Here is a 16,117-nt window from a genome sequence, read left to right on the forward strand (position 1 = left end):
AAGATTCTTTTTATATTAACATTTTTTAATCCATCTGGTATTTCTTTGGGGGCTTAGTATGTGGTAAGGTAGAGAATCAACTTCATATTTCCTTCCAAATGGGTAATTGAATGTGCCAGGACCATTTATTAAGCAAACCATCTTTTCCCTCTGAATGTAAGTACCAGCTTGTCATATATGCTGAGATCTGATTCTGGGTTTTCTGTTCTGTCCCATTCTTTATTTAATCCTATATGAATGTCATTCTACTCTGTTCACAATTGTTTTATAACACTTTAGTGTCTAATGACATAAGTTCCTCCTCAATATCCTTTTGTAATTTTCTTGGCTAGTCTCAGGCACTTATTATTCCATATTAAATTCAAGCACATATAATGTAATTTAAACTTTAATCTGTATTGTAATTTTAATTAAAATTTTATTAAGTATACAGTATTCATCAAATATCAAGACATTAACAAAGAAGATTTATAATCATAAATCTGCATTCCCAAAAAAGAGAGCTTCTAAGTAGATGGAGGGCAACTTTTTAAAAAATCTTAGGGGAACTTGAGAAAAATAGAAATGTACTGGATAATATTACTATGTGTTTTTCAAAACTGGACAGAGTCTATAAACAGAAAAATAAGGATAGTCATTGAGAAATTGAGAAATACTTCATCAAACTCAATAGAACACAGTTTTAGAACTTTGCATTTTATAAGTAGAAAATATTCCTTTCTTGGTACATTCATGGAACATTTACAAAAATTTGAAATTTAGTTGGGCACCAAAGAAACTGTAATAAATTCAAAAGTATTAATTTACAGGCCACATTGCCTGATAATAAAGCAAAAGAAGTAGAAAAGAACAGCAAGAAAATGACCAAAATCAAGAGACGTTCACTTAACCCTTGGATGAAAGAAAAAAAGAAAAAAAAAAACCATTGCATCCCTTCTTGGAAGAGTAAAAAGAACATACAAAAACCAATGGGGCATGCCTAAGACCAATAAAGAAAAGCTCTAAACTCCTCTTTTTTTTTTTTTTTCTTTTTTTAAGGTGGGCTAGTAAGTCCATCATGATCATACTTGATGGTGGAAGAAGAGTAAAAATTAGCATAATAACAGCAGATAAAGATTAAAATGGAAGAGATCACTTAATTATATGATACATGTTTGGAAAACTAGAAGAAATAAAAATGGTCCTTTAGCAAAATATAACATTAACAAAATTTACTTCAATAAGAAGCAGAAAATGGATAAACTAGTGAAGAGGACAATTTAAAAAGAGTAGCAAAAAAAGAAATCCCAAAATGATAAAAGAAAAAGGACACCTTTCTATTCATTTTATGAATCCAGAATAATCTTGATATCAACCTTTCTGTAGAACCAGAAAGAGCCCAATTTCACTTAATAATATAGTTTCTGAAATCCTGAATAACATCAGCAAGGAGATCACATCTCTATATTAATAAAAATAAAAGTACATTTTGACTAAGTAGAATCTAAGAATGTAAGGATACATAGATGATTTTTTTTTAAGTTTTTATGTAAAGCTTTGAAAAACTAAAGGAGGAAATCATGTGCTCAACAGTAGACCCTAAAAACTCAGGAGCTGTTTCTAATTTTAAAAATCTAAGTAAAATAGGAATATATGGAAATCCCTTAAATATGATAAATCTAAATCTTTATAAATAAATCTTTATCTAAAACCCAAAATGGGAGGGGGATGCATTCTGAATGATGAGGAACCATTCCATTGGTTAAAGCCATTTCCATTAAAATCAGGAATAAGTCAGGGGGAGCCGTTACCAACATTATTATTCAGCAGTGCTTGGCTTGGGATCCTAGAAAATTCAATAAGACAAGAAAACAGAATACATGGTATTAGAGGAAAGGAAAAACATTGTTTTGCTGATTATACAACTTTATACCTAGAAAATTCAGGAGACATTTTGAAAAAAAAATCACAAAAGCTAATATGAAAATTTACTAACAGTAACTAAGCATACACAGAATCTGATACCTTTTCTCTATATGATTACTAGCCAGCTAAAAAAGGGAAATACAGAAAAAAATCCAATTCACCATAGCAATAAAACTATGAAATGTTTAAGAATTCTTTTAAGCCAGAGATACATGAGAAACACTGTAAAAGTTTATTAAGGAGCATAAAGTAATATTTGAATAAATGAAAAAAAGACATATCATATTATCAGTAGGGAAAGCTTAATATCATAAAAATCAATTCTATCCAAATTAAGATACAAATCCCATGTAGTGCCAGTGAAAGTCACACTGGGAACTTCTCTCAAAGCCTGGGCTGTCATCACAAAGGATGAAATCTTATCTAAAAAGGTTTTATGTAGGGGCACCTGGGTGGCTCAGTGGTTGAGCGTCTGCCTTTACCTCAGGGTATGATCCAGGAGTCCTGAGATTGAGTCCCTCATTGGGCTCCCTGTAGAGAGCCTGCTTCTCCCTCTGCCTGTGTCTCTGCCTCCTTCTTTGTGTGTCTCTCATGAACCAATCAACAAAATCTTTTTAAAAAATTAAAAAAATTTTTAAAGATTTTATTGATTGGTTCATGAGAGACACAGAGAGAGAGAAGCAGGCTCCATGCAGGGAGCCTGATGTGGGACTCGATCCCGGGACTCCAGGATCATACCCTGGGCTGAAGGCAGGCACTAAGCCACCCAGGGTTCCCCAAAATTAAAAGTTTTATAAATTTATAAAATTTATTTTTATAAAATAAAAAATTGTATTAAGATTTTATGTAAATCCATCATGTCCCAGTTGCCTGTTTAAATGGTTCTCCGGGTCCCTCGTCCCCTAAGCCAGTACTATCAGATTTTGTTGCTGTTTTGTTGATGTTCTTAAAAAGAGCCAGAGGGAGGCACAGAGACAGGAGCACCTTGGCACTCGCTATCAGATTTAGATAGATCAAAATACAAATCCAGTTCTGACCTGTCTTTTCCATTTACACCTTCTTCTGGACGTTATAGCTAAGAGGGAGGGGCTGTCTGATGAAAAAGAACATTGACGGTGAGGTGGTTGGTAAGCTATTTGTGGTTCCTTTCAGGACTCTTCTCGTCTGTCATGCGGGAGCTTGCCAACATCACCCACGACGGGCCCAAGTGGATCTTACTGGATGGCGACATAGATCCGATGTGGATTGAATCTCTGAACACCGTCATGGATGATAACAAGGTATCACGGGGGAAAAGAAAGGCCCAGGCCATCCCTCATCATCTAGGAAACCAGTTTCTCTGGTGCATTTGGAAATCTCGATCCTATACAAGGGCTGGTCTCAAGTAAGGAATTGGTTGAAAGCCGGTGTTATATTTTTTTTTAATTTTTACCAGCTTTGTTGAGATATAATTAACATATAACATTGTGTGAATGTAAGGTGTATGATGTGCTGATTTGAAATATGTGTATTTTACAAAATGACCCCAGTAAGGCTAATTAACAACTTCATCACATAACTACTGTGTGTGTGTGCATGCGCCTGCAATCCTGCATTTTTAGCATAGTTGTAACTGTCTTCAGAATCATCTGTAGAGAGATGAATTTAATATTCAGAGCTGGAGGGAATCTTAGGTCATCCATTCAAATCTTTTTTCTTGGGTTTTTCCTTTTTTATAAATAAGGACAGAGCCTGTCAGCCACCCTCACCAGTGACAAACCATTATCCATGGAGAGTATATTTTATTTTTTGTAAATAGTGAAAATTGACACCAGTAAAGTGGCCACTAAGCTGATAGCTGCTTCCTGAATTTGTTCAGAAAGCACACATGGATTAGAAGTGTTATGATGGTTTCAGCATTGACAGAATCATTAAAATAAATGTGTGCTCTCCCAGAGGGACTACTTTACTTATTTTTTATTGAAGAGTAGTTGACACACAATCTGATAAGAGTTTCAGGTGCACAGCATGGTGATTAGGCAGCTCTCTCTGTTAGGCGGTGCTCCCCTCAGGGGTAGCTACCATCTGCCACCCCGCAATGCTCTTACACACCATTGACTGTATTTCCTACACTGTGCCTTTCCATCCCTGTGACTCATTCCATAACTATAAGCCTGGTACCTCCCACTCCCCTTCACCCATTTTGCCCACCCTCCCACCTCCTTCCCCAGAGGGACTACTTTATTTATTTTTTTAAATTTAGAGACGTAGGGAGAGGGAGAAGCAGGCTCCCTGCAGGGAGCCTGATGTGGGACTTGATCCCAGAACCCCAGGAGCACAACCTGAGCCAAAGGGAGACAGTCAACCCCTGAGCCACCCAAGTATCCATACTTTTTTTTTTAAGATTTTATTGATTTATTTATTCCAGAGAGATTGAGAGAGAGAGAAAGCAGAGGGAGGAGCAAGGGAGAGGAACAAGCAGACTCCATGCCAGGCATAGAGCCAGACACAGGGCTTGATCTCAGGACCCCAAGATCATGACCTGAGCCCAAACCAAGAGTCAGATGCCCAAATGACTGAGCCACCCAGGTGCCCCCCAGAAGGATTAATTTAAAAGAAACAGTAATATGAAACCTAAACACTTTTTAAAAATAGCCTTGTTATTCCAATATGTTCTTGCTCATTCAAATCACTGACCTCCATTTAAACTTTTTAAAAAGCTTATTTTTTCATTTTTTGCACACACAGGGATGGAGGTGGATGGGCTACAGGGAGAGAGGTAGAGGATTCTTGTAGCAAATCTAGAAAATACTTGTAAAGAAGAAAAGAATCATCCTTAGTCCCTCTCAGGAGTGATCAGCCAAATCCAGCCCCCTGCCCCCAGCTGGCCATGTGTCCTTACTCCTTCCTCCCTGGTGTGTCCCTCCCCATTTCCAGGTCCTGACCCTGGCAAGCAATGAGAGGATCCCCCTGAATCCCACAATGAGACTGCTCTTCGAGATCAGCCACCTGCGCACGGCCACACCAGCAACTGTCTCCAGAGCAGGTATGGCCCAAGAAAGGAGAAAACCCACAAACCCGCCTCACTTGAAAACAGGTGCCTCCAGCATCACATATGACATGGCTGGTTCTGAAGGAAGCTCCAAACAGGAGCCACACATCGATCCTGCAGAACTCTGGCCTGCATCTCAGCCTGAATGCATGTCTGTGAGGGTGAGCAGGTGCTCTAAGGCAAGAGCCATAGGATTTTCTTAGTCCAGAGGTGGGAAGGGAAAGGCCCCAGAGCTGGATAGCTGGGTTCTGCACAGAAGTGCCTCGGATAAAGAAGGGCCACCTGGGTGCCTCAGTGAATGGGTGTCTACTTTTGGCTCAGGTCATGATCCTGAAGTCCTGGGATTGAGTCCCACATCAGGCTCCCTGCAGGGAGCCTGCTTATCCCTCTGACTATTTTTCTGCCTCCCTCTGTGTGTCTCTCATGAATAAATAAAATCTTTAAAAAGAAAAAAGAAGTGCCTCGGATGAGGCTACTTTTAGGCCAATTCCAGCATCATTGTCAACAGAGATGACCATCCCTGCACTTCTCACTACGTCCTGGTGACCGTTGGCAACTTTATACCTTAACTCACCTCTGACTCCACTGCCAGACTGATTGGCCCAGACTACAGTGTAAGGAAAGTGAGTCTGATCTCCACCGTCACATCGGATTCCTTCTCAAGGACCCACATAGGCTGTCCTGGGGAGAATTGTCTCTCTATTTATTTCCTAGGGCTGCTGTAACAAATCACCACAAACTCAGTGGCTTTGAAGACAGTAGGCACATATTCCCTCACTATTCTGGAAGCCAGATTCCAACATCAAGCTGTCAGCCTTTGGGGGATAATCCAGCCTTGCATCATCCAGTTTAGGCTTGTGGCCCCATAACCCTCCCCGTGCCCTGACCTCCTCAGCCACACGGCCTTCTCTGTGTGTCTGGCCTCTTCTGTCTTTTACAGGGACACTTGTAAATGTCCCACGCAGATAATCCAAGATGATCTCATCTCGAGATCCTTAATCACATCTGCAAGGGAAGCTCCTTTTACAAATGAGGTCATGTTCTCAGGCTCCAGAGATTAGGACATGGTCATATCCTTATAGGGGCCGCCGTTTAACCTCCTGAGCCTAGGCTTGGCCATATGATCCTTCTCAACCCTGCTTGCCATCAACTATTAGCAGTCAATTGGAGCTGGTCCCAATACAAACCTACTTACCCTCTCAGATCAAGGCTGGGTCTCCATTTCTTTAAAGTCCAGTCTTCTGTACATTTCCCACACAGAGAGTAACTTGCTTTCAGGGGGCGGGTGAAGAATATATTGTCATCTGTGGAGACTTCACTGAACAGAATTCTCTGTATTCCCAGGAATCCTGTACCTCAATCCAGCAGACCTGGGATGGAACCCTCCGGTGAGCAGCTGGATTGACAAGAGGGAAATCCAGACAGAGAGAGCCAACCTAACCATTCTGTTTGACAAGTACGTCCCAACGTGCTTGGACACGCTCAGAACCAGGTAGGCCAGGAAATAAGGAAGCTAACGATTTCAAGAGACAGTAAAGAGCTCATGGGCTCACACCTGATGTCCCGCTAATGTTCTGTAAGGAAAATATAGAGTGACTTCCGCATGTGCACATGGGTGTATCCAGAGCCTGTGGGTTGTGCTATGAGGTGACAATCCTGAGATCCTTCAATGTGCAGGCCCCATGGCTGACCCTCCTGCAAACGATACACACGCCAGTTCAACAGACCTGGAGGTGACGATGACACCCATCAGTGACAAACGGGGCCCGCCGTTCACCCAGATAACGCAGGACCAGATGTAACATGTCGTTCAACCAGTCCTGCCCCTCTAGACACTGAGAGTTTACTCTTCCTCTTCTGAGTTTGCAAAAGTAAAAGCAGTAAGTGCTGACCACGTATCCCATACACAAGAGACCAAGTACTCTTACCCAGAAGTTTGCTTATTACAGCAGGAGTATTACAGGTGCCTGCAGAGGGAGGTTCGAGGTTTGGAACCTGTGTCTGCTTTATACTTTCTTGCCCAGTTGATGCATCCTTCTCTGAATCAGTCACCCAGCCTCATAGTTCAGCCAAGTCCAATCACCAGCTAGTGAAGGCATGACTCAGGAGTCAATAGTTCCTGAACATTCACCAAGTTAAGATCAGGATCATGTTTCTGGGAAATTAAGGCCACCACCCAAAACAATCCCGGACTCTGTGTTCCCTGATCTGTTGCGCATGGGACAGAGCAGAGCTTGGCAAGCGTGGAAGTGGAGATGGAAGGGGACCTGCAGGCTGCAGGAGGCCACGTGCCCTGCCCCTTACCCAGCCACGATCCATCCACGTGAAGAATGAATTTTATGTAACTAAAACCCAAGTTGCATGTGAGTAGTTGACATAGATATTATTTTACATATTTTAGATATTTAATTGGACATCTATTAATTTTGCTTTGATAATTCTTGTATTTGGGGGCCAAGAATTCTTTTCCCGATCTTCCACATTTTCAGAAACCCTTGAAAAGCCTTCAGCCTCTTGTGGCCTGTGGGCTCTGTGAAGCCTTGGGATCTAATGAGATGAAGCAAGCAGCCCTGGCAGCAGGTGAAGTAGGGAAGTGGCCTCAGGTGGGCCAGGGCGGCAGAGTTAAAATGATTCAGGAAGGGAAGGTTTTCAGAAAATAGCAAGCACAACTCTGTCCTTTATCGTTTCCTGAGACACTTGTCTGATAGAGCCTTTTGCCAAATGTTAGGTCATTTACACTCTGGGCATTTAGGACAAGAGATGCCAAACTCTTACCAGTGTGTGTGTGTGTGTGTGTGTGTGTGAGAGAGAGAGAGAGAGAGAGAGAGAGAGCATGTGTGTGAGTGTATGAGTGTGCGCAGAAGCCTCTGGACTTCTGTCTCTCCAGAGGCAGTTCCCCCCGATGTCTGAACCCTGTGGCCATCAAGAAAGAAACACGTCTGTGGTTTATGGTGCCCACACAGGGTGGCATTGAGTGCTCATGGAATTTCTAAGAGGACAAAGCATCTGTAGACGAGGGGCTGAGGTTCCATGCTGTGCCCTGGGCACCACAGCTTTCAGTAACAAGGCTCTGGCCTCCTAATGCCAGCATTCCGTGGCCCTGGTCCTACAAAGCTGTGGGGTGTCCCCACATAATAATTTTTATATTGAATGAGTAGGCCTCATAAGGGGTGATGATAAAGCAACTTTATTTTGTCTCCCACTGCTCCTTCAAAACCATCTTATGTGGCTGGTTCTCCTCCCGCCCCTGGATGAAATCTAGGTCAACACTGATGACTTTCCTGGTCGTTCTCCAGTAATGCAGAGGCACATGATCACCTCCAGAGCCTACCTTCCCTGTGGAGAGGGGGCACCTGCACACCAAGTCTTCTCCTCTAAGCCCTGAATGCAAATTTCTTTCCCCTCCAGCATCTCTCACTTTGATTCTCTATCCTCTTGGAGGAGACCAGAGGCCCCCATGGTTGTCGGGAATCTGTTGCCTCCGTGCTTCACCCAGAACCAGGCCTGAGATAGTTGGACTTTAACTTTATGTTACAAATCAGTGTTGAAGAAATGAAGGAAAGCCTGTCAAGGCCTTAATTTGCTCATTGCTCATGGAAGTAATGCCTAGACTGCGGGACTACTTCCTAGTGGTACTGCTTTAGGGATTGCTGCTAGGTTAGAATCAAGCACAAGACACTGTGGAGGATGGAGCGTGTGTGTGACTGTGCACATGTGGTGAGATAAGCGTGTGTGTGTGTGGGCACACACATGTGTGTGTAAGTGGGATAAGAATGTATGTGTGCACATGCATGTGTGTGTACTCATGGTGGGATGAGAGTGTGTATGCATGTGTGTATGTACACATGGTGGGATGGGGTTGTGTGTGTGTACATGCCTGTGTGTGTACTTGTGGGATGAGAGTGCATGTATGCATGGGCACATGGGTGTACCCATGGTGGCATGAGTATGTGCGTGTGCATATGTGTACTCATGATGGAATGAGAATGCCTGCATGTGTGCACATGTGTGTATGTGTCTGTACACATGATGGGATGAGAGTTACCCATGTGTGTGCACTCACACATGGACACGCTCCTGTTCCCTCACACATAGATGCACCTTTGTGCATCTCTTGTTACCTGCCTTTCAGTCAAAACCTCCAAATCCAGTATTAAAACTGCAAAAACCAGGTCAGGGCAAAGGGATCAAGTAAATCACAAGCATATAAAATAAGCATCTGTCCGGGCCCACTCTGTGTTCCCTGCTCCCCAGTAAGACGCTGGTTCCAGAGAAAATGTTTCTCTTGTGTTTGAATCAAGGGAACCTCTCCTCATGAGGAGTGGAAGGACCAGATCAGCCCTGGACCCACCTTGACTATTGAGGAAATTGTGACCCTGAGATTTCACCCCATTTTGTCACAGTGGCCTGTGCTCCCCGAGGACTGAGGAGCATTCGTGTTCAAAGAAGGGAAGAGCGGATGGGGAGAGTACCAGAGGGAAGGAGGATGAGAAAGAACCTTCTCAGAGCACTCCAGGCCCTTCTTGGTGAGGAGCTGATGAGAGTAAAGGCTTAGGTAGCCCCATGCAATCCCAAAGAACCTGAGAGGCCACAGTTCCACCAAAACCAAGTAGGTTCCAGCAAGCCTCCACAATAGAAAATCTGGTGCCATAAAGCATATCTGGGTCTGTCTTTGCAGATTTAAGAAGATAATTCCAATCCCAGAACAGAGCATGGTCCAGATGCTGTGCCACCTTCTCGAGTGTCTCCTGACCGAGGAGGACATCCCCGCGGACTCCCTCAAGGAAACCTATGAGCTGTATTTTGTGTTTGCTGCCATCTGGGCTTTTGGTGGAGCAATGATCCAAGATCAGGTAAGAGGAGGGGCCGTCATTGACACCCATGTGCAAGTCCACCAAGGCAAAAACCCAACTTCCAGCCAAGATTTGGAAAAGAGGACTGCTGAATATCAGAATTAACATGAAGGCATCCATCTATTATCTACTCGTTGCTCTACTAAAGACGTCAGTCCCCATGAAAGGGCCGCTTGGAGCGAGACAGATGAGCTCAGGCTATGTTTTGAGCGATTGCTTTTTGAGCTGACATATCCTGATTTCTTGGAAAGTTGAAATGTTTTGGAACAAACGGAGGTATAGGTATACTATTTGGCAAGCTAATGGATGTTTTATAGAGGGAATGATGCTGTGCTGTAGAGCCTTTAGAAGGAGGAATCCCTTTAGTAATCCAGAACAAGCATATACGACTCCATACCAGGCCAGAGTTACCCAGCATATCCCCAATCCCCCAAAACACAGAGCTGCCCACAGAAGCTTGGACCAAAAGTTCATGGACATCTAGGGGTAGGAAACCAAGTCAGTATTTATATCATGGTATTGGCTGCTGTAGCCTCATGTATGGGGGTAGGGCTGTTGGCTTGGAATATCTTGGCATCCTATTCTCTAATCCTTCCTATATCCCCAGACTTTTCTTTTAAAGAAAGATTTTATTAATTTATTTGAGAGAGCGAGGGGCTGGTGCAGGCAGAGGCAGAGGGAGAAGCAGACTTCCCGTTGAGCAGGGAGCATGATGCGAGGCTTGATCCCAGGACCCCAAGATCATGACCTGAGCTGAAAGCAGACGCTTAACCAGCTGAGCCACCCAGGTGCCCCTCCCCAGACATTTCCTTGGTTTAGTTTCCTCCAAATAAGAAGTTCCTTATCTGGAAACATCATATTCAAGGTTAGACAAGCCAGCCTTTGACAGAGGACTTCAGCTATCAGGCAGGGTCACATAGGGGCTGAGGCATAAACTCTGGGTCTGAATTAAAATTTTGCCACTTATTACCTGGGGGACATTGGGCAATCGCTTCAACCCTCTCCACCTGGATGAGGGTGCTGACAGTGGTGCCCAGTTTCCTGGGCAGTTATAAGGATTACAGGAAGGGATACTGTTCTGCTCATCTGGCACAGATACATGCAAAGCTGTTAAAACTGTGCTGGCACACGTACATGCTTACTATTAGTATTCTCATACCATAAATACTCAGTTTCATAGCAGGAGTCTGGTACCCCCTCACAGCAAGGGATCAAACCAAGCTGTGATGAGTGGAGAGGTATGATTTACTCTTTCCGGTCTGGGTTGGTCTGGGGCTCTTTCGAGGAAAGAGGTAGAAAGTTTCAGCCTCCCAGGGCAAAGCCACATTCTAGAATCCAGAATGGTGGTGAGGGAGAATTAATTTAGAATTAACAATTAATTTATATTCCATTTCCACAGGCCCTGCTTGTTAGCATCCATCCTACCTCCCTTCACTCCCTTATGTGTCCTTTGGTGGTCCACATGCAGAAAGCAGCTCTCACAAGCTCCTGGGATGCATACCTTTCCCTGTCTCCCTCTCCAGGGCCAGACACTGGTGGGAAAGGGGGAATCTCTGAGGGCGGGGTGGGGAGGGAGGCCCGAACTGGGGTTGAGGCATCTGAGAATTTCACACTGTGTCCCCTGGTCCTTGGAGCTTCTCTGTGACAGCTTCTTTGACAGCTTTCCATCCTTGTCCCTCACTTTTTAAAAACGATTTTATTTACTTATTTGTTTGTTCATTTCAGCACAAGCAGGAGGAGGAGGGACAGGGCCTAGGGAGGAGCAGGGAGACCGACTTGAGGCTTGATCCCAGGACCCCAGGATCATGACCTGAGTTGAAGGCAGATGCTTAACTGACTGAGCCCCTTTCCCCTTCGAGGCAAGGAATCCACAGGCTGGACGGGACCTAACTAAAATACAGAGGTCCCAAAAACATAAGTTCCTGCCTTCCATCAAATGCATGCTGTGACCTTTCAGCAGCTCAAATGTCAGACAGCAACCACTTCTGGGCTTTGCCACCATGTTGGTGCTTAGCAGGTAGCAGGGAAACAGGATGAAGACACTTGGTCAATTTTTCTATCTCAGTATAAATTTAAATCCACTCAACTCTTTTTAAAAGCCCAGGAGAAAGCATCCCTCCAGGCATCCTGGGCTCTGGAGCACTTGGAGCTGTAGGCAGCCATGCTAGCGCATGGGGAGAAGACAAGGAAGAAAGCTTTTAGCAGCAGGGAATGCCCCAGACCCCTCCACAAGCTGCATTCAAGCTAAACACCAAAAATAATGCTGTAAGTAGAAAAATAGGAAGCTGGCCAAAATACCCACCTCGAGAACACACACACAGTGGTGCTGATGTTTGTAAAGCTGTCGTTAAAGCAGAAATTCAATATGCAGCCCGTACGTGAGTAGAAGCTCCAAAGGAAAAAAGAAGGTTGTCACTAAATACTTTGTAGGGGTCCCAGGAAATGGTCTCTCAGAGGGCACCAGCTCGGGAGACCAAACACCTGAGTCCAACTCCGAGCTCCACCGTGGGCTTCCAGAGGCCATCCTTTTGAGTTTTTGTCTTTTAGTATATAAAATAGGAAAAATTTGTACTAGCCAGGGTAACTCAGAGCATGGTGAGGATCAGATGAGATGATGCTACAGCCCAAACTCTTTTACAAATATACAGATGTGTCTTAGTGTCATCAAGTTCAAAGGCAGGAAGGGGGCGGCAGGACTGTCCAAATCCAAAGGTGTTGTGATGTCTGAAAGGTCATAGCTGAAGAGACACCCAAAGAGTTGAACTGAGAAAGAGCTGCTGGCTGACTCAACAGAGGTGACCTTGTCTTTAGTGTCCAATTATAATGGAGGTGAGGCCAAGTGCCAGGTAGTGGGAAGGAGATGATGCTGGTCCAGCCCAACGGGCAGTGTAGCTGGTTACCTGACCAAGGAGCTCAAGGTGGAACTGGAGGTAGAGAAAGAAGATACACCCAACCTCCTTTTTTCTAGAGGTGGCCTTTGCCTTGGATTTTCCATATAAATCTAGAACCAGGTTGTTTATAGGAAGTGAAAAGTCTTGAAGGATTTTATCCATGAGCTTTTCCAAGGCTTCTGATCGCAGAGCACAGTATCAAGAGGACAGAGCACCCCCTTCATCAGAAATCAGATCAGAAGAACAGCAAGCAAAGCCGTCTGTCTCTTAGGGCTTGTTTCTGTTCTCATTCTAAAGTAAAAGAATTCAAAACAATCTTTCAACAAAAAAAAAGAAAGAACTTAAAAAAATAAATAATAGGGCAAAAGAACTCAATCCTACTTACCCAGTAGGTGACAAAACAAGGAGTGCCACTCTCTGCAAATCCAGATTCACTGCCACAGGGCGGGCTTGTTTGTCTGTCCAGACTTCCAACTCCATCATTGTTCTGCCCTCCAGGAATAGGTCCTAAAATGTCCAATATGGGTCTCTTTTTAAGTTTTCATTTTTGGAATTTTTTCTAGGTCTGTATGTTCAAAGAATGGGTTTATTGCCAGTAGTAAGTGGGTATGCTATGGCGGGTGTGTGCATGTGCGTGTGTGTGTGTGTGCACGCACATGCACATGTGCATATGTGTTGGATGTTTTGGCTGGGACACAGTAAGACCATGTGAGTACATGGGATGCACAGTCTTATCCTGAGGGACTCCTGATCTAATGTGTATGCATGTAATATGTATGATACATGATCTAATATGTACGCATGTAAATTACACAAAATAAGGCTTTGTCTTTGCTGTCCTACATTTTAGAAATTCTGTGAGGGCACCTTAGAAGTCCTTTTTTCTAGGTTGCTCATTTTATAGATGAGAGAAATGAGGCTCTTCTCACTCCACCACCCTGTACCCCCAGATGTCAATGGCCACCATGTTACTCATTCCATCCCCAACCGTCACCCCAGAATTGCTGAGTCTCGGCAGCCTGGGAGGATGGGGGTCCATATATCTCTTCAGGAGCTCTTGGCCATGTTTGCCCATCTTATGGTCACGAGCCCCCAGTCTCCTCTCTGTTCGTACACCCCCTTTCCTGCACCCCATAAGGACACTTAGCACAGTGGCAGGGCAGCTCAGCCACATGGTCAAGGGGTGGCACACACACCTGCTCAGGGCTGGCCCCCATGCCACTGTGTCTTGTCAGGGCTGATCCTCAGGGAAGCATCATCCTTCCCCGTGTTCCCCACCCTGACCTGCCTGATGTTAGGGCAGCCTGTCCAGGATTCTGAAGCTCTGGAGAGCCCCACCTCCTGATTGCTTTGTTTGGGCAGATTGTGGACTACCGGGCAGAGTTCAGCAAGTGGTGGCTGATGGAGTTCAAGACCATCAAGTTCCCCTCCCAGGGAACCATCTTTGACTACTACATAGACCCAGAGACAAAGAAATTTGAGCCTTGGTCCAAGCTCATCCCCCAGTTTGAATTTGACCCCGAGATGCCTCTGCAGGTGAGTGTGGCCGAGTGACCGAAGGATGTACAGTGGCGCCAAGGATCTGCAGTGGCTTTAGTGCCAGCCCCTTATTGGTGTCCAAGTGTTTTAACTTTGCAGGAGCCAGTCATCCCCAGCTGCACACTTTTCAGGAGGAAATCTTAGGTGCAAAAAGCCACAGATTCCCCCAAAGACTACGCAACTTGATTAGACTCTACCAGCCTCCTTGGGGGCAGAGCAGGGGACACGGCAGGGCAGAAGGTTCTCAAACACAACAGAGCAGCCGCAGGGAGGCAGACAGAGCTGGCAGGGGAGGGAGGAGATGCTCTCCACCAGGAGAATGGAGTCGTGGAATGGTCTTACTGTGCATGTGACCAAAGTCACTCCTGCCCGGCATAGGGAGCCAGCACCACCACACCTCTTCAGAAATACTCCAGAACATTTTGCAACACACCTGTTTCTCCCACAAGCCCCTGGCACACTCATCACATTCTCCCTGCAGGCTTGTTTGGTACACACAAGTGAAACCATCCGAGTGTGCTACTTCATGGAGCGGCTTATGGCACTGAGGCGGCCGGTCATGTTGGTGGGAGCCGCAGGCACGGGCAAGTCGGTGCTGGTGGGAAGCAAGCTGGCCAGCCTCGACACTGAGGAACACCTGGTGAAACACGTGCCATTTAACTACTACACCACGTCAGCAATGCTGCAAGGTGAGGGCCTGGGGCATATGGAAGGGAGGGTGGGGGTGTCTGAGTGGCTACACGCCCTGACATGGAGCTGGAGTAAAGCATTGGGCACCTGCTTGGCCCCTGTGCCCACACTCCTCTCCTGCCCCTTCCTTTCTCCTCCATGGCACCTCTGTTTCACTCCTCCAGCACCCTTAGCACCATACTTTTTCTCATCCCATCTCCTACATTCTTCCCTGGTCTCTTACCTCCCTCCTGGGCCAGGAGTTCAATACAGAACAGTGTTCAGTACTTTGATGCCAAGGAAAGCTGACACCCACAGAAGGATGGCCACAGGCTTGTAGACTGCTGGCTCTCGAAGCATCTCTTGAGATCATTTCCTTCACCCTTCTTATCGTATAAATAGGAAAACTGAGGCTTGGGTAAAAATTGCCCAAGGTCAGCCATCAAGTGGCAAGGTTGGTGGGGCACATCCGGTCTTCTGAGCACACAGTAGGTGATTTCCACTGGGAGTTGACGTGCTGAGCTCCCGAGGGAACATGGGTCCTCCAGGTGTGGCATCAGGGTCAGAGGCTCACTGACAAAGTTTCCCCCTTGCCAGCACCACTTTCTCCCTGACCCTTGTTAACAGTAGGGTCTCCTTTTATGTAGAAACACTCACCACATTAACTCTAGAAGCAGCTTCCTCTTGACGAGGTGTCCAAGCCAGGCTCTTGACAACATGAGAGGGGTTGCAAGGCTGGGGAGCACCCTGCTCTTGTTCCTTACACCATAACTCGGCCATGCTTCCCATGTGAGACCCCAACACATGCCCACACCCCAAATGCAAAATCACTGACAGGAATTCCGTGCTCCGGGCTGTTCACACACTGGTGATTATAAGCCATAGCGTAGCATGCAGAATGTGAGCCTGGCACTGCGCCCGTCCGACATCCAGGCCTCAGGCCAGCAGACTTGCAAAACAAGCTTCACTTTGTCCCTTGCTCAGCCTAGACTGGCTTCATTTACCCAGACCTTCCGTGGCCCCCCTCAGCAAGAACCCCAGAGTCAGTCAGCTCAGTGTTGGCGCGTTCCATGTCCCTGACTCCTGCATAGAGAACAGCTCACTTCTCTCCCTCCTCCCGACCATTCTGGCCCTTCTCCATGTGCTGCTGGGGGCACCACTAATCTGCTCCCTGCCACTCAGAGCCATTAGGCCCTGGCACCCCGACAGAGAGATTCTACTACACCTCT

General features: G+C 45.5%; 1 protein-coding gene across 1 annotated transcript in view; it reads left to right on the forward strand.

The window, feature by feature from the left end:
• DNAH9 (dynein axonemal heavy chain 9) overlaps nucleotides 1-16,117 on the forward strand; it is a 329,643-nt gene that overhangs the window by 143,472 nt on the left and 170,054 nt on the right. Inside the window, exons 33-38 of the mRNA XM_025428358.3 lie at nucleotides 3,058-3,185; nucleotides 4,822-4,930; nucleotides 6,281-6,428; nucleotides 9,615-9,789; nucleotides 14,043-14,216; nucleotides 14,701-14,908. Of these exons, the coding sequence (XP_025284143.2) occupies nucleotides 3,058-3,185; nucleotides 4,822-4,930; nucleotides 6,281-6,428; nucleotides 9,615-9,789; nucleotides 14,043-14,216; nucleotides 14,701-14,908 (942 nt within the window). The remainder of the gene's footprint in view (nucleotides 1-3,057; nucleotides 3,186-4,821; nucleotides 4,931-6,280; nucleotides 6,429-9,614; nucleotides 9,790-14,042; nucleotides 14,217-14,700; nucleotides 14,909-16,117) is intronic.

Source organism: Canis lupus, chromosome 5, assembly GCF_003254725.2.
Source record: "Canis lupus dingo isolate Sandy chromosome 5, ASM325472v2, whole genome shotgun sequence".
Classification (NCBI taxonomy): domain Eukaryota; kingdom Metazoa; phylum Chordata; class Mammalia; order Carnivora; family Canidae; genus Canis; species Canis lupus.